This window comes from Mus caroli, chromosome 11 (assembly GCF_900094665.2).
Source record: "Mus caroli chromosome 11, CAROLI_EIJ_v1.1, whole genome shotgun sequence".
Classification (NCBI taxonomy): domain Eukaryota; kingdom Metazoa; phylum Chordata; class Mammalia; order Rodentia; family Muridae; genus Mus; species Mus caroli.
The window spans coordinates 55,662,196-55,688,636 of record NC_034580.1 but is presented as its reverse complement, the minus strand read 5'-3'; the positions used below and the strand labels follow the sequence as shown (position 1 = coordinate 55,688,636).

The following is a 26,441-nucleotide window of genomic DNA, read 5'->3' as shown; positions in this document are numbered from 1 at the left end:
TCAGCTGGCATGAGAAGCAAAGGACATGGCCAGAGTGTCTATAAGTATGCAGGTCACATGAATCCTTGGTCCCCTCACTTTTGGAGTGAGGCCTCTGTAGCTCTTAAGTTGCCTATCAGTGTCTCCCCAAACCAGCCTCAACAGTTTAATGTTCTATCCTGTGAGGACTGAGTGTGCTGTTGCTATGGCTTATCATTTTATTCAATGGAGAGGAAAGAATGGTAGCTGGACGTGATCCTTCTCAAAGTGCCAGCCAATGGGTGTCAGAGCTGGGTGCTTTGTAACTTTATGCCACCAGGGACTAGGCTGCAGCCCTAGGATAGTTATTGCTGGCAATGACTGATTCCCCCCTAGCAGTGTGATCTACTATGAACACTAAGGGGTCCTTCCCTCCTCCCTGGAGGGTAGATGGTATCTGTGGAAGATGAGAGGCCACCCATGATCTGTATCCACATTTCACCCACAATTCTTGAGCCATCTAGGACAAGGTGTGGGCCATGGTAAATAAGTCACCCGGTCCGGTCACATACTCACCTTCTTTCTCCCGGGGAACTTGAAAGCCTGCAACACTGACCTTAGGCTATTGCAGCGATTTTTAACCACCTATCATGGTCTAGAGAGAAGCACAAGGCATTGGAGAAATGGCTCAGTGGTTAGAGAGTCCTGCTGCTCTTGTAGGGGATGCAGATTCAATTCCCAGCACCCACATGGCAGTTTAGAACTGCCTATAACTTCAGTCCTAGAAAATCTGATGCCCTCTCCTGGCCTCCACGGGCATCAGACATGTCACATGGTGCATAGCAGGCATGTACACAGACAGAACCCATACATATAAAACAGGAAAAGGGGAAAGTATCCTTATTTGCGAATGATTCTTCTACATGACTAGACTTCACCAGAAAATGACATTCTCAGCAAGGGGATGGGATAAAGGCCTTGACAAAGAAAACTTTAGAACATTCAAGAAAGACACTGAAGACACTAGAAGATGGAAGACCTCCATTTTTAAGGGCTGGAAGAATTAATCTTGTGAAAATAGCAATCTTGGGATGGGTAATGTAACCCAGTTTGGGACTGCCTAATATTCCTGAGGCCCTAGGTCTGTTTACCACTCTATAAACTCGCATGGTGCACATGCATAGCCCAACATTTGAGAGGCTGGGGTAGGGAGATTAGGACTTGGGGGGCCATCCTTGACTACTGAGTGACTTTGAGGCCAGACTGAGATATAGTCTGGGAGGGAGGGAAGAACCATATACCGTATCAGATATAACCAGAGTCAATGTAATTGCATCAAAATTCAAAAACCATTCTTAAGAAATAACATAAATCTCTGAGTTCAAGGCCAGCCTGGTCTACAGAGTGAGTTCCAGGACAGCCAGGGCTACACAGAGAAACCCTGTCTGGAAAAAACAATCAACTAAAACTAGAAAAACAAATTTCAGAAGTGCAAAAGATCCCAGACAACCAGAGTAATCTTGAACAAAGGAATAAACGTGGGAGGTCATCACCTTACAGAGCGTGAAGTATCTCATGGTCGTCAGAACAGTCAGCTCGGTATCAGCATTAAGCAGGCGTAGACTAATGGGACAAAGTGAAACTCGTATCACTGGAGCTACAAAGATGCCAGAAATGCACAAAAGGAGCTGTGAAGCCTGGGCACCCACATAGTCAAGAATGAAACTAGATCTTTATCTTGCCCTGCACAAAAATATATCAGTTCCAAAATAGACCTTCATGTGAAACTCAAACCTGTTTCGAAAAAGTGGGGAAAATATTTCCAGAAATAGGCACTTTGTGAACAGGACCCCTGCAGCTCAGGTGACAAGGCCAGCAAGGGATAAATCAGACCTCATGAAGCTAAAAGGCTTCTGTACAGCAAAGGGAGCGTAACTTGGGTGGAGAGAGCCAACAAGATTAAAGAAACTGTGTCAGAGCTGAGAGGGTTAATATCTAGAATACACAATGAACTTTTAAAAAATGAACCATAACAGATGAAATAAATACAAATGGCTACAAAACATGAAAACTGTTCGTCTCACTATGCATCAGAGCAATGCAGGTCAGACATCTCACTTCAGTTACAAAGTCAGTCATTAAGAAAACAGCAAACGCTGGCCTGGATGTGGGCAAAGGGAACCCTTACACACTGCTGGTAAGAATCTAAACTAGTGTGACCTGTACAGAAATCAGTATGGAAGTTTCTCATAGAAAGAGACCTGCTGTGTACTGTGCTACCCAGGGGTGCGAGTCAGACCATCTGAGACACCTGATCATCCGTGAGCACTGCAGCAATAATTACAATAGCTAAGCTATGCAACCAGCCGAGGTGTCCAACACCAGACAGGAAATAGAGATAAGGATAAGAAAACAGCACACTCACTGGACTGACTGACTCTTTCTTTCTTTCTTTCTTTGTTTCTTTCTTTGTTTCTTTCTTTCTTTCTTTCTTTCTTTCTTCCTTCCTTCCTTCCTTCCTTCCTTCCTCTTTTTTTTTTTTTGTTTTTCGAGACAGGGTTTCTCTAGGTAGCCCTGGCTGCCCAGGAACTCACTCTGTAGACCAGGCTGACCTCAAACTCAGAAATCTGCCTGCCTCTGCTTCCCAACTTGTGAAAAAACAAGTGCAACTGGAGATAATACCTTAAATTAAGCGAATCTCAGAAGACAAGTATATGTTTTTCTCATTTTTGGCTCCTAAGTTTCATATAGTCACATAAAATGAGGTACATAGACAATAAAATAGAAGTGATGGGGATGGAAGGAGATTGATGGGAGAGAGAAAGGGCAGACAGGGAGGAGGAGGAGGTGTGCTCAACACACAATGTTTATCTGTTCATTTTAAAGGCAATTCATCAGGCCCAGAGCTAAGTGAACATGACAGCTTTATAAGGGAGTTTTTTTTTTTTTTTTTTTTGGTTTTTTTTTTTCCGAGACAGGGTTTCTCTGTGTAGCCCTGGCTGTCCTGGCACTCACTTTGTAGACCAGGCTGGCCTCGAACTCAGAAATCCGCCTGCCTCTGCCTCCCGAGTGCTGGGATTAAAGGCATGCACCACCACGCCTGGCTGGGAGTTTTACTCTTATCTGGGGAGATCTCCAGTGCACCTCCTATGGTTTCAGCTTTCAGTTTCTGTAACAGAAAAAATTTCCTTCTAAACTTGGAAAATGAAGTTGACCTGCACATCATGCCTTTTTCATAAGTCAGAGGTGGCCAGACAGTGGTGATGGTGCAATGGTGGTGGCGCACGCCTTTAATCCCCCACACTCTGGAGGCAGAGGCAGGCAGATCTCTTGAGTTTGAGGCCAGGCTGGTCTACAGAGGGAGCTCCAGGACAGCCAGGGCTACACAGAGAAACCAAAAGTCAAAGGTGAACACAAGGGCTCTTCCTAGCTCTTCCTGGAATCGGGGCACCGCCTGAGCAGTGCAACCCCAGCCGACATCTGCAGTCTGAGTGCCTTCTTCCCATGCCACACCAGAGCCAAGCAGCAACTCTCCTTGTTGGCTGCTCTCCAACAGGCTCACCTCAGCTTGGAATGGTACCCGGTGAGGCTACGGAAAAGTAGCAGGACCAGGGGAGAGGACTCGGGGGAATTCTTTCTGATGGCTAAAGTTGGCACTACATAGGATACACCAACATCCTTCCACACTCACCCACTTTCTACAGTAAGAGCAGGACCTGGGACCATCTTAAGACTACCAGCCTTCTCCCTCAGGCCTCTTCCATAAGAATTGGGCCAGTGGTCTCCAATAAGCCAAACTAAGAGCAGATTTGAGAAGGTAGGATGAATAGGGATGGGGTGGTACACACCTTTAATCCCAGCCCTGGGAGTTGGGGGACAGAGGCAAGTGGATTCTTGAGTTTAAGGCCAGCTTGGTCTACAGAGTGAGTTCCAGGATAGCTGGGGCTAAACAGAGAAACCCTGCCTTGAAAAACAAAAGAAAAAGCCAGATTTGGGGCTGGTGCTATTATGCCTGGTCCCCAAGCCTCCAGAACCACTTCTGAAATCAGGGACGTCCGAGACTCAGAAGACCTGTACGTGGTTCTTCTACTGTGAACTCTGACCCACTCTTCAGTCATTTATTTTACATCTTTTAGAGTTCCTGTACAACTCCATATTTCACTCCTTAAGGGCTAATCACTCCCTGGGAAACAAATACAAGATAGCCCTCCACCAGGTCTCAGCTGCGGATCCTGTGCACTGCAATCCCCACCCAGGAAGGTGTGGTAGTCGGTCTGATCAGGCTGCCCAAGCCAGGAGCCCTACCAGCATCAGGAGCTCTTGGATTTCCGCTCTTTTCTGGCCCGAGAGGCCATGATTCTGAAGAAGAGCCCGGGAGCCAGAGTTCTGATGTAGACAGCCATGGATGGCACAAAGTCTGTCAGGAGAACATCTTTTTTCTTCTTCCTCACAGCATCAAAGACATCCTGGGCCACCTCTGCAGCGCTTCGGCCCTGGGCTGTGTTCTTGTCTAGAGCTACAGTAAACAAAAGAAAAGGAACCTAAGGATAAACAAGGAGGCATGAGGCCAACCAAGTCTCAGAGTCCCACCAGAGCTCCTCCCGGACAGAGATGGTTATTACACTGAGAAAGTGAGAAACGTTCATGGTTCGGAGCAGGGAAATGGGGACAAGAGATACAGACAAGATAATAGACTGGGTATACCAGTTAGTGTGTGGAACCAAAAGGAATGTGTCTGTTTGGTGCTCTGTGGCAAATGCCAAAATCCAGGACAGGGAGGCCTCAAAGTGGACTCCAGCCCCATCTAAAGAAGATTGGGGGCTGGAGAGATGACTCAACAGTTAGATGCAGTTGAGAACTCAGAAGTCCTGTGTTCAATCCCAGCACCCACATGGTGCTTACAACCATCTGTAATGAAATCTGATTCCCTTTCTGAAGTGCATGACAACAGAGCACTCATATACATAAAAAAAACCCATAAATCTAAAAAACCCAGAAAGTTGTAAGGCTTGGTGGCAGATGTTTACCCACTGAACCATCTGAACTGGCCTCAGTCTTCTTGACTTTAGGTGTTCTGCATCTGGGCAACAGCTAGTGACTGGGGGATGGTCTATCATCTCTGTCCTGACTGGTTCTCAAGGCTATCAGTGGGAGATGGTAAAGACCACTTGACCCCAGGTGCGCCCTCTATGCACTTAGTTAGGAGTAAGCAGCTGTCTCAGTTCCCAGTGTCATCCAGAACTGGATGAGGAACAGATGGGGCAGTTAGAGGAGGGTGTAGGGTAACAGCATTGATGCTCCTTCCTTGCTGGTGATTCATCATCCTGCTAACAGCAGAACCAGTTGGCAGACACCACCCAGAACCCGAGCTCCCTCGCTGGTATCTGTCCTCACTGTGTTTACCACAGAAGAATGGGAAGCTAAGAACTGGTTGAGTGAATTTTCTAAGATGGACAGGTTTGCAGCTGTCTGGCTCCTGCCACTGTTACTTTCTGCAGAAAGGCTTGCTGTGGCAAAGGCACTGATTGAAGGCTGGTTGGATAGATGCAAGACCTGCATCAGCTGGGTAGCAGCAGCTGCACAGACCCATAGAAAACACATCCCAGGGCAGGCCTTAATGTCAGTCTGTTGGGACAGATAGATAGCAGACTTGCTCCAAGGGCAGGAAGGTAAGGCTGGCTCTAATAGTTCCAGCACTCCTGGACCAGCTGACGCAAGATGGAAGTCAACTGTTCTTTGTGTGTTCTTATATGCATAAGCAGGAGTCAGGCTGCTCAGCCCACGTGCAGAACCTATAGGTTAGCTCAGCACTGCTCTGGCTGAGCAGATTGGAGACTGACACTGCTGTACCTGACCCAGCCTCACCCGAACACCACCCCTGAAACCAGCCACTTTCTAACGCCCTGCATAGGAGCCAATTATGCCCCCTCCTTCCCCGGACCCCACCTCCTTCCCTCCATCAGTTTGACTGACTTAGTCCTAATGATGATGGTACTCCTTGGGCCATGGGATCTGCAGATGAGCTAGTGGGAAGTTTGGGGACATTTCACAAGGGGTTTACTGTGCCAGTTCTCTACCTACTGGGGTGGTGTGTTGTTCTGAAAGCTGAAGTGATAAGGCCAAGGGGGAAACGCCAAGTACACAGCAGTCCACATCTGCAACCAACACTCAGGCTAGCAGAGTGCTGCGCTGCAGTCAAGCTGTAGCTCTTACTGATGAAGGAGAGAAGCCGGACCTACCTCCATATCTGGAGCCATCGGCAGTGACAGCATTTACAGAGAGGTTGGTATGGATGTAGCCAGGGCTTATCACAGTCACCTTGATGTTAGCCTCTTCCATCTCTGCACGCAGACAGTCAAAGAATGCCTGGGTTGCATGCTTGGAGGCTGAATCTGTAGTTGTGGACAAAGGCAGAAAGTGAGCTGGTGTAGGCATATCGTGTAAGATTACAGCGCTACAACAATGTTCATGTCCTGGCTTTGACAAGTGCACTGTGTCCATGTTCTTAGAAGATCCTAAGGTAATAGGAATAAAGTGCCACCATGCCTTCAGCTTCCTCAGATGGCTCAGAAAAGAAGTGATATATGTGGTGTGTGTGCGCATGTGCATATACATATCTATAAATAGATTGAGCCCTGCCAGGTGGGTCTATCTAGTCCTGTGGGGGAGAGGCTCCGCAGTGACAGAGCTGGATCCCACAGGAGCCTGCACAAGTTGTCCCAGTCTCGATGGCTGCTGAGCATGGCCCCTGGGAGCCTCCCTCATGCAGGGCTGTATAGACTCAAGCCCTTAGGACTGCAGCAGTTCCCTAGGCTGGTGCCAACAAACCAGCATCTCCACAGAAAACCCACTTCCTCTAATTTGGAGTTCTAAATGTCTCAGTCCTTGTCAACAGGGGCTTCCAACACACTGGGAAGGCAGTGTAAGGAGTGTCACAGCAGGTGCCAGAAGGCAGCAGGCAGTGTGAGGAGACGAGCTAGATGACTAGAGAGAACTCTGACGTCTGTGACTCGGGAGACAGCCTAAGGATTGAGGAGAGCAGCCATTCTGGGTCTTCAAGACGGAAGTACTGACAGCTGGGTCAGTCCAGAGCTCCCAGGCTATGGGCTTTTCGATATGCTGTGCACATCAAGTCTACAAAGCTGCCAGTTACAGCTGACCCCCTCCTCAGGATGCATACACAGTGCCACTCCCTAATGTGTATGCTCTTGCTGTGAACTTCTCAGAAGTCTTAACAGCAGTGGGAGAGAAAGCCATTTCTCCCTCTTCCTTGCTAAGAAGGCTGTTAATCACTAGGTGAACCCCACTTCCCTAGGAAGCTGGCCAGACTCAACCTAGTTAACCACATGGTAACCAGACTGCCATGCACAGCCGCTGCAGTCAGTGGGCAATTAGAGAACAGAAGCTAGTGGAACTAAGTCAAAGTAAAACATGGAGTAGAGTAATTCATTACATACTCTGTGACCACTATGGAAATTTACCCCTTATTAACACTAGGCTTTAGTTGCTTAATCATTCCTGATTACAGCATTTTGATTTGTTTTTTTGTTTTTGTTTTTGTTTTCTGCAGAATCATATGAGCAGGCCTTAGTAACTGTCCAAGGCTATCAGGATTAAACATAATAGAGACAACAGAGAAATATACCCACAGAAGCATAAAGCTTCATTTCTTTTAAATTACACAGCACATCTCATTGCATCTTTGAACGGGTGCTGGGAGGCAGGTATGATGTCGCAATGTGGAGTTAAGGACACACACACCTAGAGCCAGAAGGCCGAGCCAGGGTCCAGGCCTGGGAGAAACAATACACTTTTGTTTAAAGGCCAATTGTCCTTTTCTGACTGAGTGTTGTCACAAGTCAACAAGGGCTGAAACAGTTCAGCCCCTCCCTCCTCCACTGGGCTAGCCAGAATGAACTTCGTCCTTGGACATGGATGGGCAAAGGCTGTTACCAAGACACTGTTTCAGAGAATAACACACATTAAAAAAAGGGGAAGTGGGGAGGCTGGAGAGCTGGCTCAGTGGTTAAGAGCACTGACTGCTCTTCCAGAGGTCCTGAGTTCAATTCTCAGCAACCACATGGCGGCTCACAGCCATCTGTGATGGGGATCTGATGCCTTCTTCTGGTGTGTCTGAAGACAGCTACAGTGTACTCACATTAATGAAATTAATTAATTAATTAATCTTTAAAAACAAAAGGGGGTGATCTGGAGAGATGGCTCAGCGGTTAAGAGCATTGTCCGCTGTTCCAGAGGTCCTGAGTTCAATTCCCAGCAACCACATGATGGCTCACAATAATCTGTAATGGGAGCTGATGCCCTCTTCTGGTGTGTCTGAAGAGAGTGATAGCGTACTTATATACATTAAATAAATTAATGTTTAAAAAAAAGTTGCTGGGCGTGGTGGCGCACGCCTTTAATCCCAGCCCTTGGGAGGCAGAGGCAGGCAGATCTCTGAGTTCGAGGCCAGCCTGGTCTACAGAGTGAGTTCCAGGACAGCCAAGGCTACACAGATGTAAGGAGCCGTCCTCACATTCGACATTATAAGATGGCACTGACACCTGTGTTCTAAGTAGTAAACCATCTGCACATGCGCTGGGGTAGTTTCCCACCCCATGTGCTCTGCCTTTCCCGTGACGACAACTCTGGCTGATGGGCTGCAGCCAATCAGGGAGTGACACGTCCGAGGCGGAGGACAGTCCTCCATAAAAGGGAGGGGGCTCCGCCATCTCTCTCTCTCTCTCTGGCTCTCTTCTCCACTGGCTCCTGATGGGGTAAGCAATAAAGCTTGTGCCGCAGAAGATTCCGGTTGCCCTGAGTGTGTTCTTACCAGGGGGAACAAAAGCGGCGGGCAATACACAGAGAAACCCTGTCTCAAAAAAATAAATAAATAAATAAAAATAAAAATAAAAAAAACGTTGTGCTATTACCTTTCAAATACGTTTTTTTAAAGCCCCTCACCCCCTAAACTAGAAGCTACATTGTGTGTGTTTGTCGGCATGTGTAACAGGAGGGCAGCAAATGAAATGACAGTGAGCACATGAGCCAGAAGCCAGCTGGGCGCTTCTCATGTCTTGGTGTTCTATATGTTGTTTCTACTTCTTGTGGCTTATCTTAATGTCCCTGAGAACAGCTAGACATAGACTACCCATGGAGATTCTGCCACAGATTGCTAGGCAGGGGTAGAGGGACTCCCCGGGGTTACGGTAATTATGTCATAGTCATTTACTAAACTGTACCTGATTTAAAAGGACCTATATGCTCATCTAGTGGATGACCAAGTCAGAAACACTATGTGAAATGTGATCCTGCCGGGCGGTGGTGGTGCACGCCTTTAATCCCAGCACTGGAGAGGCAGAGGCAGGCAGATTTCTCAGTTTGAGGCCAGCCTGGTCTACAGAATGAGTTCCAGGACAGCCAGGGCTACACAGAAAAATCCTGTCTCGAAAAACCAAACCAAACCAAAAAAAAAAAAAATTGGGAGCCCTATGCCCCAGAGAGCTGAAGAAGGGATTTCACTCAACCCAGGGTTGCTGCAGGTCCTCATAACAGCCTTCCAGGCTGAGCTGCTTCCATTTTTAAGTAAGGATAAGCAGATAGAGACAGGGATACCTGCCCAAGGTCACCTAATGAGTAAGAGGTAAACTGGGATTTGAACTAAGGTATGTGACTACTTAAAATATTCTGATCATTGTTATGGCAGCCAAACACTTGGGAGGTGGAAGCAGGTGGATCTCTGAGTTCAAGAGCAGCCTTGACTACATAATGAGTGAGATCCAGGATAGACAGAGATATGTAGAAAATCTATGTCTCAAAAAAACAAAACAAACCAGAACAAAATAAAGTTACAAAAAACGTTCTAATGAAGTTAAGTTGCTTCATCTCTCTGTAGGGCATTTCTGCAGTGTATGAATCTAGCTAATAAACACACCATTTTGAGTTATTTTGTGGAAGTGTTTTTCAAGACTAGGTTCTCTGTGTAGCCCTGGCTGTTCTGCAGTTCGCTCTGTAGATTAAGCTAGCCTTGAATTCACAGAGATCCATCTGCCTTTGCCTCATGAGCACTGGGATTAAAGGCGTGCACCACCATCACCCCAAGAACACACCATTTTTATAATCAGGAACACATACACAATAAACACTTTAAAGAAAGGTAAAAGTCCTTACATGCCGATCGGAAAGGAATGCTGATCTTGCCCTGGATGCTGCTGATGGCAACGATGTGGCCTTGCTTCCGTTCCACCATGGAGGGTAGGAGCGCTGAGGGGACAGGGTGGAAAGTTAGCTTTCTCAGTCTCTATGCCTGGTGCTACTGGAGGAGACTTAAGAGTTTTCCATGGAGAACCATGGGGGAATAGGAGGTGGTTTGTTGGAAAGAATAGAATATAAACAGCAGACTCCCCTGGTCCTACTGGGAGCTTGGCCTCTGATCTGAAGTCTGTACATCAAATCATTGCCCTCCCTCAGTGGGATGCAGGTACCATGGAGCAGAAATGCAAAGCTGCACCAATGAGCTCGACACTGATGTGATGTGAGGGCCCAAAACAGATACAGTACAACTATAAACACTGAAAAGGCCAAGCACCCAAAATCTAATGACCACACCCACTGCAGGAAGAGGAATGGACAGGAAAAGGCAGTGTCTCACTACAAAGAAGCAAGCAAGATGAACAGGCATTCTAATGACTAATGCTCACATCTCTGACCCCAAGATGCCTACCTTTTGTTAGAGCAACAGGGCCAAAGTAGTTTATTTCCATCACCTTCCGGTCCACGTCCACTATGGTATCACTAATGGTACCACGGTAACTGATCCCAGCATTATTGATGAGAACGTCCACATAGCCAAAGCACTGGAGGATCTCAGCTGCTGCAGCAGCAATAGTACCAGGATCTGCAAGGTCAAAGGTCACCACGAAGGGTTGGTGTGTCTGTCCCTGGTTAAATACAAAACACAAAATGCACCTTATGAATGACAGCCACATTCCTACTCTTCAGAGTTCTGGGAATATCCCACTCAGCACAAATACTATAGGCCGTGGCACCCCTCATATGTGGCAACATATGAAGTCCCTGCCAGTGCTGTTCACATCTGGTCTGGGCAACTTTTCTCCTAGACTGAAGGTGACTGCTATACACCACCAGATGTGACCACAGGCTCTTTTTACCTTTAACAGCCAGACTGTGAAACCCACAGGGTGGGATCATATATGGTGTAAACTTGAATAGTACATTACCACAAGTTATTAACAATAGCTGCCTTTGCTGTTCCACACCGTACATCGTGACGCCACTCAAGTCGCCAATGCACAGGCCCGGTCCATCTGGGATTGTCACTTCCAGTCATCTGTTCATGAAATGTTATTCGTGTATTCTTGGTATGCCTAGCACTGGGACACAGAAAAAGGAGGCCAGATATGCCTCCTGACCCAGTCTGGAGGGGCGGGCATTTAACTCCATGGTCACAAAGAATGCAGCAAAGCGCCAGACGCTAGCGAAACCCACCCAGCACAGTTCTGCTGGGCAGCTTTCGGAAGGCAGGAAGGGAGGGAAAGGCAGAGAAGAGAGCAGAATTGGAAGCTACAGGAACCCTACCTGACCGTGACCTCTCAGAGCACACTTTGCTGATAACTCACAGCTACCAGCGGTGAACTGCAGCCACTGAGCTGCAGCCAGCTGCTGCCCCCACAACCTGGCAGGTAACTATGGGAAAGGCAGTCCATATTTCTGGTGCAGCTTGTGGAACCCAGGGTAGGCAAGAAAGACCTTAGCTTCCAAATATTGCTGACCTGCTGTTCACTCCTGAGGTGTGGCATGGAGGCAGGCAGCTCTGTTTCAATTGCTACCGCTAAGACAGCTGCCCGGAGACTGCTTTTGGAGTATCAAAATTATAAATAAGTCTCTGGCTGGGCAGTAGTGACACATGCCTTTAGTCCCGGTACTTGGAGGCAGAGGCAGGAGGAGCTCTGTGAGTTGGAGGCCAGCCGGGTCTACAGAGCAATGTGCAAGACAGCCAGGGCTACATGGAGAATTCCTGTCTCAAAAAACCAAACCAATCAAATGAATAAAGAAATCTCTGAAAAGAATCCCCAGAAAGCTAAGATGCTAGATTTTATACATAAAGACATAAAAACAACTATCTCTGCAATGCTGAAAGAAGGAAGGAAGACACAGGCAAAGACAGGAAATGGATTAAAAAGAAGTATTTCAATAAAGGGAAAAGTTATAAAAAGAAATGGCAGAGCTAAAAAGTACAGTAAATGAAGTAGTAACGACAATAGAGTTCAAAAGCAGGTGAAGAGGGCTGGAGAGATGTCTCAGTGGTTAAGAACACTGGCTGCTCTTGCAGAGGACCCAGGTTCAATTCCCAGCACCCATAAGCAGCTCACAGCTGTCTGTAACTCCAGATCCAGGGAATCTGACAACCTCACACAGAAAACATGCCGGCAAAACATCAATGTACATAAAATAAAAATAAATAATTTTTTTAAAAGCAGGTAAGGAAAGAGTAAGAAATCTGGGCTGGTGAGATGGCTCAGTGGGTAAGAGCACCCGACTGCTCTTCCAAAGGTCCAGAGTTCAAATCCCAGCAACCACATGGTGGCTCANAACCATCCGTAACGAAATATGACTCTCTCTTCTGGAGTGTCTGAAGACAGCAACAGTGTACTTACATATAATAAATAAATAAATAAATTTTTAATAAAAAAAAAAAGAGTAAGAAATCCTTGAACTAAAAACAGAATAATCAAAATTATTTAAATTAACAAATCTAAAGAAAAGAAGAACCTGAGAAACCTAAGGTATCCCATCAAGCAAGCCAACTTAAGAAATGTAGAGCCGGGTGTGGTGGCCCACGCCTTTAATCCCAGTACTTGGCAGGCAGAGGCAGGCGGATTTCTGAGTTCGAGGCCAGCCTGGTCTATAAAGTGAATTCCAGGACAGCCAGGGCTATACAGAGAAACCCTGTCTCGAAAAACCAAAAAAAAAAAAAAAAAAAAAAAAGAAATGTAGAGCTCTGAGAATGTGATAGCCAACCAAAGACCTGAGTCAACACATGTAAATCTCACACAGCTGGATCAGTGGTTCTCAACCTGGGGTGTGTGTGTTTGTGTGTGTGTGAAAGGACACTGTCACAAAAATCACCTAAGACCATCAGAAAACACATGTATTTATATTATGATTCATAACTAGCAAAATTACAGTTATAGAAGTAGCAATGAAAACAATTTGTTGGTTGGGGGTCACCACAACATGAGGAACTATGAAAGGTCTCAGCTTTAGAAAGTTTAAGAGCTGGGCTGGAGAGATGGCTCAGTGGTTAAGAGATCCTGAGTTCAATTCCTAGCAACCACACTGTGGCTCACAACCATCTGTAATCCAATCTGATGCCCTCCCTCTTCTGGTATGTCTGAAGACAATGCATAAAAACATATGCATGGGGCTGGTGAGATGGCTCAGTGGGTAAGAGCACCCGACTGCTTTTCCAAAGGTCTGGAGTTCAAATCCCAGCAACCACATGGTGGCTCACAACCATCCGTAATGAGATCTGACTCTCTCTTCTGGAGTGTCTGAAAACAGCTACAGTGTACTTACATATAATAAATAAATCTTTAAAAAAAAAAACAACATATGCATAAAATAAATAAATGAGAAGAAGTCAGACAGTAACTCAAACCCATGAAAGAGGACCAAAATGAGGCTGAGTTGACAGAGCGCTTGCCCAGCAGTGTACAATAGCAATATAGGGGGTATAAAATGTGCTTGGAGCCTGCCGCTTGCCAGTCCAATGTGATCACTTGGATGGATGGATGGATGGATAAATCTGTGTAGCTCAGCAGTCCTGGAGTAGGCTACTGTGGCCCACAGCAGTTCTTCCTTCCTCCCTCACAGAATCCTTGTTGTTCTCACCTGAGAAGAACCAGCAAGTTCACGGCTGAGCTCCTCCAGGGCCTTCACATTTCGTCCACAGAGGACCAGTTTAGCCCCCGCAGCATGGAAGACTTTGGCACATTCTAAGTGAAAAGAGAAGAACTCTGATAGCTGAAATTATCCAGGGCCATTTTTCCTCCAGGTAGTTCAGTTCAAAGACACTCAACCCTGCAAAAGGCCTGCTTCTCACATACTTGACATGTTATGTGTGGAGCAGTGTGGAGCTGGGAGGGAGTATGAGCTCAGTGTAGGCCTTGCATCCCAAGGTATGACACGCATGTATAAGGCAGAGAAAGGCATGAAGGTAGATAGGCTTGTGAGTGCAGTGCTCAGACTTACCATGGTGTTCTTAAATAACCCTGAGCAACCCTATGGGCATCAACTCTGCTGTAGTTGAGCAAGCCCAGCAAGCCCAGCAAGCCCAGCAAGCCCAGCAAGCCCAGCAAGCCCAGCAAGCCTAAGCAGTTTGAGACCAGCAGGCAGGAAACCTGCCCTGATAGACACTTCACTTCCACGAGTGGTACCAGCTCTCCTGTGGCTGTGGTCCCTGGACCTGTGGCCCAGCACCGCCAATGCTGCTCCCCAGACCACTGATGCAACTGGCAGATATACACGCACAGTTCTTTGGAAAATCAGGCTGGGGGCCCTTCAAGACTCCTAGCCCCAAAGGGTAGGAGCTAGAGGCAGGGGATAGTATATAAAGCACTTGAGAGGCCATGGAAGCTGATGCTGGGCCTAAGGTCTTGCTGACTGAGAAGTTGAGGCAGCAAAATTAAGTAGGGGAAACCTGGAGAGTGCCTCTTGCTCCTTGTTTACTGTCCCCAAACATGCCGTAGCTAACTCCTGGTGCCCTGACAGAGGGCAGGCCAGTGCTCGAGAATGGACTTGAGCTAGGTCTGTGGGCAACTCTAGACTTCCTGTGCTTACGGGTTCTATGATAGTCACCTAAGTTACAATATGTTTCTCTCCTTCCCTTTCTTAATACAAATAATACCTAAACCAGAGGGCACTGGAGCTGAATATCTTAAAGAAGGTAATTACTTCATTAGGTAAAGCACTATGAAATATTTTTAATACATGTCTCTGATACTTTAATCTTTTTCTGATTTTTTTCAAAGTTTTTTAAAATTTTTTTTAATGTCTTTTTTTCTTTTTTTTTTTTGGTTTTTTGAGTCAGGGCTTCTCTGTATAGCCCTGGCTGTCCTGGAACTCAGAAATTCGCCTGCCTCTGCCTCCCGAGTGCTGGGATTAAAGGCATGCGCCACCACGCCTGGCTTAATGTTTTTTTATTAGATATTTTCTTTATTTACATTTCAAATGTTATCCCCTTTCCTAGTTTCCCCTCCAAAAAGCCCCTATCCCCCCCCCACCCCCTGCTCACCAACCCACCCACTCCAGCTTCCTGGCCCTGGCAGTCCCTTACACTGGGGCATAGAGCCTTCACAGGCCCAAGGGCCTCTCCTCCCATTGATGACCTACTAGGCCATCCTCTGCTACATATGCAGCTAGAGCCACGAGTCCCACCATGTGTTTTATTTGGTTGGTGGTTTAGTCCCAGGGTTCTCTGGAGATACTGGTTAGTAAATATTGTTCCTCCTGCGGGGCTGCAAACCCCTTGAGCTCCTTGGGTACTTTCTCTAGCTCCTTCATTGGGGACCCTGTGCTCCGTCGAATGGATGACTGTGAGCATCTACTTCTGTATTTGTCAGGCATTGTTATTTATTTTATGTATATAGGTACACTGTTGTTGAACAGATGGTTGTGAGCCTTAAATTTTTAGGACTGCTCTCGCTCCTGTCAACTCTGCTCGCTCAGTCCCTGCTCGCTCCAGCCCAAAGATTTATTTATTATTATACATAAGTACATGTGGCTGTCTTCAGACACACCAGAAGAGGGCATCAGTTCTCATTATGGGTGGTTGTGAGCCATCAAATGGTTGCTGGGATTTGAACTCAGGACCTTCGGAAGAGCAGAGCCATCTCGCCAGCCCTGTTTTTTGTTTTTTTAAACATGAGCTCACGTATCCTCTTAGCTTAGTCTGGCTTTCAGACTCACCATGATGGCCTTGAACTCTTGGTCCTCCTGTCTCTATCATCCAAGTGTTAGGATACAGGCCAGGTATGCACTGCCTTGTCTGGCTAATATTTTAACATTTCCAAACTGCTCTTCAAAAGTGTTCTACAAACTAATGAGCTCGCTTAAGTGTAAATAAAGCAGGCCATTGAATATGTCTTCTCAGGACACATGGGCCCCAGACTATCCACAGGTCTCAGAACCAATCTTAGAGGCTCAGGTAGTATAGTGGCTTCTTAGGCTCCATGGCTCATAGATGGGACAAGCCTGCCTTACAGGGCAGTTCAGCCTCTGAATGCCATCACCAAAGGGTTGGCAAGAAATGTGGCTGTCATTTGCTTTCCTGAGAAGGGGCAGGGTTAAAGGGCTATGCAGTGCACACTGTGATGAACAACCTTCCCTCACACAAGAGTCAGAAGGCAGAAGAAATGCATACAGTGCCCCTCGTAAAGGAGAGAGGTGCTCCATCAACCAAGCGGCTTATGGGACAGAGGGGGACCTCACAGCCTGTGGCTGTTCCTTAGGCCTCCTGCACAGCACTCCCCAGCACATTGGGCCAGCACCCCTCACACGGCCTTCTGGAAGGAGGTGCTAGGCAGACTGTACTATGCTTTCGGGACTGCTGTCATTTCTGAAGTAAGTCCAGCACTGCCATTCACTGGCTCATCCTAAGGAGGGGCAGATGAGTGAAGAACAGAAACGCTCCTGCCCATCCCTGGGAGATCTCCAAAGCAAACAGCAAAGGTCCCCAGCACAGGTGGGGTGGGACCTGTGGGCAGACCAGAAGCCAGCACACCTGAGGCTGGACCTGCTCAGCGGGCTTCTGACATCATCCTACAGGTCAGAAGCTTGGACCCCGATGGCTTCCTCACCCCATTTTGTCCTGTCCTGACCAAAAGTGAGGAGTCATACTGGTGTACAGACAGCTTCTAGAAGATCACCTCCTAGATTCTAAATGAGCCTCGCTTCCTAGAGATGCCTAAAAGGGAAGACATTGTAACTGGGGTAAGGAGTGACAGAAGTGAGAACAGGGTGAAAGGAGTCTACTCTCACTTCATGGAAAAGCTGACCCAGGGAGGCAGGAGGGCCGAGGGAAGAGGCTGACAGCTATCTGGCTGCACACAGCCCTCAGCACTGCCAGCCTGCCTGGGCTGGAAACCATGCTTCAGGCTGACTAGAGCTGGCAGCCAGAACATCCTGCACATTTACACATGGTCATGTAGTTTAAATGCACAAAACAGAAAACAAACTTTGAGATCAGTCTGTCTGAGAAGTCACTCTGTGACCCTGACACGGCAGGAAGGACCACATGGATGCCCCTCCTAGCGGATGCTAGTGGACAGCAACCTAGCCTGGCAGCATCACAGGGGTGTCCTCTCTGAGGTGGCCGCCTGCGGCTCTGTCCCACCACCTGGATGGGTTTCTGCTGCCAAGGCCTTAAGTGGGGCAGGCTGTAAGCACTCCCATCGGAGCACAGCATGCACTGTACTCAGATGGGTTCTTCAACCACAGTTTCTGTTTCCTTCAGTGAGGCCTGGTAATAGGAGAACAAGTGCAGATGACAGAGACAATGTCCTGCGCCCTCATGTCCTGCACCTGAGTGCGCCATCCCACTGTAGCCAGCTGCCACTTTTCAAGAACTTTAAATTTTGTTTTTCCTCAAGCTAGGCGTGGTATGGTGGCACAGACCTGTAATCTCCGCAGAGGCCAGAGGATGATCACAAGTTCAAGGCCAACCTGCTCTGTTCTATATAGCAGGTTCTTAGCTAGCCAGGGTTTCACAGTAAGACCCTGTCTGAAAAAACTGAAAAATAAACAATAAACAAACTTCCTCGTTGCAGAGATCTAAGCAGCTGCTAACCAGCCTATTTATAGTAGCTGGGTAAGGTCAGAGACCTGGCCAATGGCATAGGGCCTGGCAGAGCTGTGCTTTAAAAAGTCCAAAGCTCCAACAGCCGACACAAGCGTCACCCTCAGAGACCTTGCTTACCAGCAGAGTGTCAGGGGACAGCCCCAGACCTCCCCAGGTCCCCTGGCACACTACAGACCTGTCTGCTCCTTCATGCTCCTGTAACATCCACCTTCCCGCACCTTTTACTACCTTCCCCTCCCCTCCCCCCTCGCAGGTGCATCTGTCATATCCCTATGCCCCACATATTCTCTCTGGCTGTGGCTTTAGGATTGAGTCAAACCTGGGTTTGGCTCCTGGCTCTGCAGCCGCTGCAACAAATCCTAGATCTAGTCACAGTGCCTTGACTCTCAGCTATGAGGGCACAGAGAGCACACTGGTAACTGTTCCCCCAACACACACTCACCCCCACCCCCACCCCTGTTAGGAACACTCTGCTGAGATAGCACTACTCAGCAACCACTGAGGCAAGAGTGCAGCCCAGGGCCCAAGCTTCCTCCCGGGAATGGCGCTGGAGCCACAGGGAGCTGCTATGCTGTGCAGGGCAAAGTCAGAAGAAAGAGGGCAGGATGCTCTACCTGGCAGGTCTGACGTGATCCTCCGCCTGGGCTGTGGGAGTCAGTGGCAGAGCTCCTAAAAAGGAAGGGGCTGAGACTGCATCCAGCACACTTTCCCTGAGCCTCAGAGGTATCACTGAAGGGCAGTGGCACTGAGATGAAGGCCTGGGTGAGGGAAGGAGCAGGCCCTCATGGATCTGACCTCTGACCCTGCTAAGTCCCTGATGGGGAAGAGGAAATGCATGAAAGCCAGTGCCAAGCCCCCAGCCAAAGGCCAGTGTGTCACACAAACCTGGGAAATGGTCAAAACACCGTTCACCTACTTCTCCACATCTGAAAATCCCTCTTTTCTTTTCCTTTTTTTTTTTTTTTTTTTTTGGTTTTTCGAGACAGGGTTTCTCTGTATAGCCCTGGCTGTCCTGGAACTCACTNTGTAGACCAGGCTGGCCTCGAACTCAGAAATCCGCCTGCCTCTGCCTCCCGAGTGCTGGGATTAAAGGCGTGCACCACCACGCCCGGCTCCTTTTTTTTTTTTTTAAAGCTTTATTATTATATGTATTATATGTAGCTTTCTTCAGACTCACCAGAAGAGGGCATCTGATCTCATTATAGATGGCTCTGAGCCACCATGTGGTTGCTGGGATTTGAACTTGGGACCTGCGGAAGAGCAGTCAGTGCTCTTACCCGCTGAATCATCTCTCCAGCCCCGAAAATCCCTCTTTTCAAGCAGCGGAGCTGAGGAAAGCTACTGCTGTCCAGAAGTAGCCTCTTCACTTGCTTTCATTCCCACAGACTTGCTCATTGCTCACATGCCCTGTTCCAACTGGACCACGGACAGGTCCCTTCTGCATGGCCTGCCACGCCTGCTGATTCCACTCCCCATGACTCCCCATCACAGACCCCATGACTTACCTCTGCCGAGACCTGAGGTGGCGCCCGTGACTACCACCACAGCATTCCTCAGGTAAGCCTTTGAGCGGATCCTCTGCAGCAGCCGGAAGAGGCTGAAGATCCCCAGGCAGCCAAACAGCAGGGGCAGGATGGTCATCTGGGAGGCCAAGTCCATGACCCTCTCCTTCAGCATACCCTTCCTGGGAGAACCAAACCAAGTTACTAGGGACAGAGTAGGAGAACTGGGGATTAGCCAAAGCTCCTTCTCTAAATTAGCAGCTCCCACTTCTGCTTCTCCATACAATGAAGTAGGGCCAGGAGGGGAGGGGAGGGGACTGGGGCTCAACCCAACTAAGTCAAGGACTTGGGGAAATTTTCTCCTTACTACAATCCCAGCTCCTTGTACTGAGCAAATCTCAGGTTAGAACAACCCTGCCTTGTCCAAATGGCCCAGGAGCTGGTCACTTCCCAGACAGCAAGAAAGTGGGTGGGCAGAGACCTTACTCAGGGAAGGACATCAGAGCTTAGGCTCAGGGACAAGGACTGGAAACCACTCCATTACTCCCTCTCGTGGCCCCTTGAGACCACAGCCAACAGTCTCAGCTGCATTTCATTGAGCCACAGCTGCACCCACAGACAAAGTCAAAACATCAGGAGTCACTGACTCAGAGGCTCCAGAAACTTAGACCCTAAATGTGGTGCAGCACCAGCACAGAGCCCCAAAGAACCGTCTTCTCTCTAGCCTGGCGGGTACCACTCCCACTCCCACCTGTCACTGCCAAATTTGGCCTCTGACCTCTTTGCTCAGGTCTGTTAACAGGAGGGATGAATTATCTTTGTACAAGATCCAGGGATACAGCTGCAAGTAGCTGTAGCAGCCTCATGCAGAGCCATCTCAGACCTCAGAAAGTCACTTCATAACAAACAAATTCTTAAAAAGACCTTGGGAATGCTGGGTTGTACCAAATGACAAAAACTCACTAAATAAATAGGATTCAATAAAGTTTAATTTTTATACCAGCATAATTAAATTAACAAACAGAACAAAATTTGTCACACACAGAGAAAAGTTTCATGTGTGTGTAACAGAAAATGTCTCAAGGTCAGTGCTGCAGCGAGCAGGCTGCCCCATCCAGCAGGGAGCAGGGAAAGAGCAGAGCTTCTCAGCCCCAGGGAAACAGGAAAGCTCAGGTACCTCATCATGAAGCCTAATGAAGCTTGAGCCAGCCACCTAGGACCGCAAGAAAAGGCCACGCCCCCCCCAAAGGCTCTGGACTGAATAACTGGTGGACCCATTTGGAGTGAATTAGGAGATGTGGCCTTATCAGGGGAGGTATGTCAGTGGGGGCCTCTGATGGATCAAGATGTGGCATCTCAGCTGTTCCTGCTGCCAAGCTCTGCAATGGACTCTAGCCCTTTGGAACTGTGAGCCAAATTAAATGCTTTCCTTTGAAAGTTGCCTTGGTCACCATGTTTTGTCCCAGAATAGTTACTAAGACTGAAGCTGGTAGGAGGGAGTGGGCTACTGCTGTAAACTCCCTCACCGTGTTGAGTTTTGGAGGTATGTGGAAACCTTTGGGATGTCAGACTAGGAAAGTGGCTGAACACTGTAAGCAGAGTTTACTGCAGCATCCTAGTCAAAGCCTGGGAGACAGTAGCAGTGCTGAGAGCTATTGGACGATGGAGGTCCAGCTCAAGTATCTCCAGACGGGAGTGATATTCATAGCCGGGCTAAAGACCATTCTTGTGATATTTTGACTGATAACCTGGCTGCTTTCTGCCTAAGGTAGTTGAGTTCTAGGACAACCAGAGTTGCACAGAGAAACCCTGTCTTGAAACCAAAACACCAAAACCAGAAAGGGGGGGGGGAGGGGGAGAGAGAGAGAGAGAGAGAATATGAATGAGAATTTGCCCCTAAGGCTAAATTAAAAATGAGTGGAGAAGATCCACAGGCAATCCTGTCCTGTCCTGTGGTTCTTAGTACCACCCTTATGCTAGTTTACAACAAAACAGGGCAAGCGCGGCAAACATAAAGTGTACAGTGTGAACAGAAAGAGCGCCAGCAAATGGAGCGTAGGAGAATGAGTTGCGCTGAAAGGGATGAGGAAATCCAGGAAGCCAGCTCTTGGGAAAGGGAGGGCTGCCCTCAGACCAAGACCCCACCCACCTCAAATTCCATCTTGTGAAAAGAAGAGGCCTGGGGAATCTTCTGTTCCTAAAAAGTAACAAAGGAAGCCGGGTGGTGGTAGTGCACACCTTTAATTCCAGCACTTAGGAGGCAGGAGGGGTAGGTGCATCTATGAGTTCTGGGCCAGACTGGACGATACAGTAAGGGTCAGGACAGCTGGGGGGGGGGGGCAGGCTACACAGAAAAACCCTGTCTCAAAAAGTCAAAAAAAAAAAAGCAACAAAGGAAAAGCTTCAACTGCAGAGGGCCAGGCTCCACCCCAAGCAGCCAGCCAGACTTGGCAGTGTCACTCATGTGGTTTTGGCTTTAGAGTTCTGGAGAGTACACCAGCAAAGGCACTGTGGAACCTTCCTCTGCAATAAAGGACGTGCTGAGGCCAGGCATGTGGCGGGGAGTCCCTACAGGCCATGATGTGCAGCTGTGAAGGTGCAGCCTACAACACTGAAGATCCTAAGATGTTAGAGCTGTGCCCAGAGAGTGGGACCAGCCAAGAGAGAAGCATGGAGGCGTCCAGGCCCTTTGACATCGGACACACTACAGGAGTTGGAGTTTGCCCTGCTGGGTTTCCATCTTGCTTTGGCCTAGTGTTTCCTCACTGTGCCCCATTCCTCTTTTTTGGGATGGTGACACGTAGCCTGTGGTATTGTATGTTAGAAATTATGTAACTTGCTTTTTTATTTTATAGGAGGTTACAATTAAGAGATTAATCAATCTCTTACCTTGACTCTCAGAAGAGACTCTGGACTTTTAAACGACCGAGGTACTGAGTCCAACCTTTGTTGTTAGACTAAATGCATTTCGTATTAAGATATGGCTACAAGCCTATGGGGCCAGGGAGTAGAACGTGGACGTTTGAATGAGAATGGCCCTCATGTTTATGGAACTGTTTGGGCAAGATTAGCCAAAGCCTTGTTCAGGAAGGTGTGCCACTGGGGCAGGCTTTGAGGTTTCAAAAGACTTGTGCTGTTCCCCGTGTCTGTACAGTTTCCTACTTGCAGGTCGAGATGCGAGCACTCAGCTGTTCCTTTGCTCCGCCATCATGGGCTCTATTCTCTGGGACTATAAGCCCAATTAAATGCTTCCTTTTATAAGTTGCCTTGGTCATGATGTTTTGTCACAGCAATAGAGAAGTAACTATGACACTGTCCACCCAGGACTAACAGGACCCATCCTCAGCCCATGCCACTGTCTGTGAGGCGTGTCCACAGCTGCACTCATTCCTTCTGTCAAGCCATGTCAGAGGCAGACACACAATAAATTAGACATCAGGGCCAACTCTCCACACTAACTCAGTATAACCATCATGGGAAAGACATTCACAGAGCAAGCCATTTGTACTGTACTGATGAGCCGGGTTCAATTATGACATAATCTTCCCAAGTAGGTGAAAATGTTTATACGCTGTGCTACATAGTTTTAAGGAGGGAACCTCAACTGAGAAAATGCCTCCTTAAGATCCAGTTGTAAGGTATTTTCGTAATTAGTGACTTATGCAGTGCATTGCGGGTGGTGCCAACCCTGGGCAAGTGTTCCTGGGTTCTGTAAGAAAGCATGCTGAGCAAGCCAGGGGGAGCAAGCCAGTAAAGAACACCCCTCCATGCCCCTGCATCAGCTCCTGCCTCCAGGTTCCTGCCCTGACTTCCTCCCTCAATGACAGACTATTGTGTGGACATGGAAGGCAAATAAACCGTTTGCTACCCAAGCTGCTTTTGGCCATAGTGTCTCATCACAGTGATAATAACCCTAACTAAGATACGTTCATTTTTCCACTACTCAAATACCCTTTCTACACTGCAGAACACATGAATACACCTATGGGCCCCCAGGCTGCTTAGACCTTCCAGGCCTCTCTGGTTTTTTGGTTTTTTTTTTTTTGCTGTTGTTTTTCAAGGCAGGGTTTCTCTGTATAGCCCTGGCTGTCCTGGAACTCATTCTGTAGACCAGGCTGGCCTTGAATTCAGAAATCCACCTGCCTCTGCCTCCCAAGTGCTGGGATTAAAGGCGTGCACCACCACTGCCCAGCTTCTTCCAGGCTTCTCTGAAAGGGCCGGATGGATAGGCCAAGAGAGATAGGCTAATCCTATTGAAAAGTTGAAGGAAATTTTGTGTCAGGCAATCATATTTCCAGATTAAGAAATAAATCTTCTATATAAAGCAAGGTCAAAGATAAGCTTGTTTTCTTTCAAAATGGCATACAGAAGGGCTTAAATTGATTTATAAAGTATGCATTTTTCATCCAAATGCTTATTAGCTTCTAGTTCAGGGTGTGGCCAAATCATGGACAGATGAGGAAGGCCAGGGTGACAGTATACAAAGGAGTCAGATCTCAGCACTCAAGAGGTAGAGATGGTGGGATATCTATGAGTCTGAGGCTAGCCTGGTGAGAGTCTGTCTCAAAAACAAAAATTAAAAAGAAAAAGCCCAACCCAACCCAATAACAGAACAGGGGTGTGGGGGGGCTTACTTTGCTCACATTTTCCAGACATCAACTGGTAGGAAAAGGGATAGACTCTTCCTGGGGCTGTCTGACAATAGTGGGAAGCAGGACAGGAAACAGGGAGAGCTCCCTGGTCAGGAAGTGAAGACGTGCCACCTATACATGCAGCATGTCCACCAGTCACCTGCCAATGAGGGACCTAGGGCCTGAACTTGCACTAACGAGCCATGTAAATTGGCACAAGGAAGTGACAGGGCCGAGGGGCTCCCAGGCTGCCAGGGTGATGAGCTCTCACATTCGGCTGCTCTTTTTCTCTTCCACCAAGAGGTGTTGTGGCAATGGCTTCAAGAATACGAACTTAGACATAAACTATGTCACCCGTGATATTACTCATTTCAATTACTTTGGCCAAAGTTCATCATTGTAAGTCAGAGATGGAATCTGTTCCCAAGACTCCTTTATTCTTTAAAGCAATGTTTTAGAACTCAAATCATCGGTAGGAACAGGCAGATGTAATCTCATCAGAAACTATGCACAGAAATTAAACATCTAAATCTGAAAATCACTAGACAGGTCCTAAGAACTCTGCAGGGCACAGGGAGAAATTGGTCCAGGTCTGTAAAAAGGCAATCATGAGATACTGAGCCATACTACAAGGAAACAGGGCCAAAGGGCAGACAGGCTCCAATGTAAGACTAAAATTTAGCTGAAATCTGAAATTTCCTATTGACTTTCCAAAAGTCTGAGCAGGGCCAGTTATAATGACGGACAGTTGTAATGCCAGCACTCAAGGCAAAAGCGGAAGGAATGGCCAGTAAGTACCAGACCAGACAGACAGAGAAGAGGACGTAGGGAGGGACGGACACCAAGACCACTGGCCAATTCTTCAACCCCAACTCTGGTTAACCATTAGCAACTAGAGAGCCCACCTGCTCTGCACCATCTGAAGTTTGAGAACCACCTTCTCTTCGGTCCGAGCTCCTAGCCACCTTTGCCGTTGAGTACTCAGAGACTTTGGCCTGAACCCCAAGTCGCCTATCAAGTCAGAGTCAGCAGTGTGTGGCCTCACACCCAGTCTCCTCCCAGCTTTGTTTATGAAATACGGCCAGGTCCGTGTAGCCAACCAGCACAGGCCTCACTGTTGCTGTTGGTTTCTCTCTATACAATTTCTATTATCTTTCTTTTCCCTCTGTAGCCTAGAGTCCTGGCTGCCTACCCTCCAGTCTCCAGCCAAAAGGCTGCTCTGTCATTTGTACGAATATCTTTAACCCTCTCTTTTTAGTCTCCCTTTCACAAAACTCCTACAGCTCAGCCCTGCCTCTTTTCTTTCTGTCTACCATTCCTCCTGCGTATCTATTCCTCTACATGGAAGCCGTTACTGATCACGGATCTCCCTAGTACACCAGTACACTCAGTACTGCTGGTGTCCCTTTATGCTCCAAAGCATTCAATGCTTAAGGAAGGAATGACTCTCGTATCAGCAACTGGTACTCCATTTTCATGCTTTGTTGACTGCAGTGCACTTATTTCTCTTGGGCTGGGTCCACTCCCTGTTAGCAGCTCTCCTGGGCAGGTGTACAGTGACCTGAGCATCTCCAACATCTTGGCATCTTCAATGCAATCCAGGCTTCAACTTCAGAGCTTCACACAGTAGCCTTTCTGGGCCTCCATGCAGGGACACTTCTGACACACGCCTGGCCTCGGCAGCTTTCCTTAGCCTCGGAGGGAGATCCCATGATCCCTTCTTGTATTCTTGACTTTAAGAATGGACCACTTTGGACCACTACAGGCCAACTTGCAGTGGAAGTCTGAGGATGAAGCCTGGTGCCCTGTACAAATATAAAGGAGAAGCATCACCTCATCCTACAACAGCCTGTCCTGAACACTACAGTGGAATGGCAAGCTGGAAAACAACTGCACACACGGGGCGGAATCTGCCCTAGAGAAAGAATATCACACGCAGCAAAGCCAGAAGGGCAAAGCCATATGTGGCAGTTTGAATGAAAATGGCCCCCATAGGCTCACAGATTTGAATAGCTGGTCACGACTCCTATTTGAAAGGATTAGGAGTATGGCCTTGTTGGAGGAAGTGTGTCACTGATGGTGGACTTTGAGGTTTCAAAAAGCCCATTCCAAGCCCCACGTCTCTCTCTTCTTGCTCCTGCAAATCCAGATGTAGAGCTCTGAACTCCTTCTCTAGCATGTCTGCCTGTATACCACTATGCTTCCCACCATGATGACAATGGACCAAGCCTCTGACTGTAAGCAAACCCCCATTAAGTGCTTTCTTCCATACGAGTTGGTGTGTCACGGTGTCTCTTCACAGCAATGGAAGAGCATAACGAAAAAAAAAAAGCAGGGCTGGAGAGATGGCTCAGCGGTTAAGAGCACTGACTGATCTTCTGAAGGTCCTGAGTTCAAATCCCAGCAACCACATGGTGGCTCACAACCATCCGTAATGAGATCTGACTCCCTCTTCTGGAGTGTCTGAAGACA

General features: G+C 47.8%; 1 protein-coding gene across 2 annotated transcripts in view; it reads right to left on the bottom strand.

The window, feature by feature from the left end:
- Positions 1-4,045: 4,045 nt before the first annotated feature.
- The window catches only part of Dhrs7b (dehydrogenase/reductase 7B), a 28,845-nt gene continuing 6,449 nt past the window's right edge, over positions 4,046-26,441 (bottom strand). For both annotated transcript variants that reach the window (XM_021176910.2, XM_021176909.2), the window contains exons 2-7: positions 19,342-19,520; positions 13,870-13,973; positions 10,679-10,895; positions 10,126-10,218; positions 6,198-6,350; positions 4,046-4,474 (exon numbers count right to left, since the gene is read on the bottom strand). In XM_021176910.2, the coding sequence (XP_021032569.1) occupies positions 4,269-4,474; positions 6,198-6,350; positions 10,126-10,218; positions 10,679-10,895; positions 13,870-13,973; positions 19,342-19,513 (945 nt within the window). In that variant the 5' untranslated portion in view covers positions 19,514-19,520 and the 3' untranslated portion in view covers positions 4,046-4,268. The remainder of the gene's footprint in view (positions 4,475-6,197; positions 6,351-10,125; positions 10,219-10,678; positions 10,896-13,869; positions 13,974-19,341; positions 19,521-26,441) is intronic.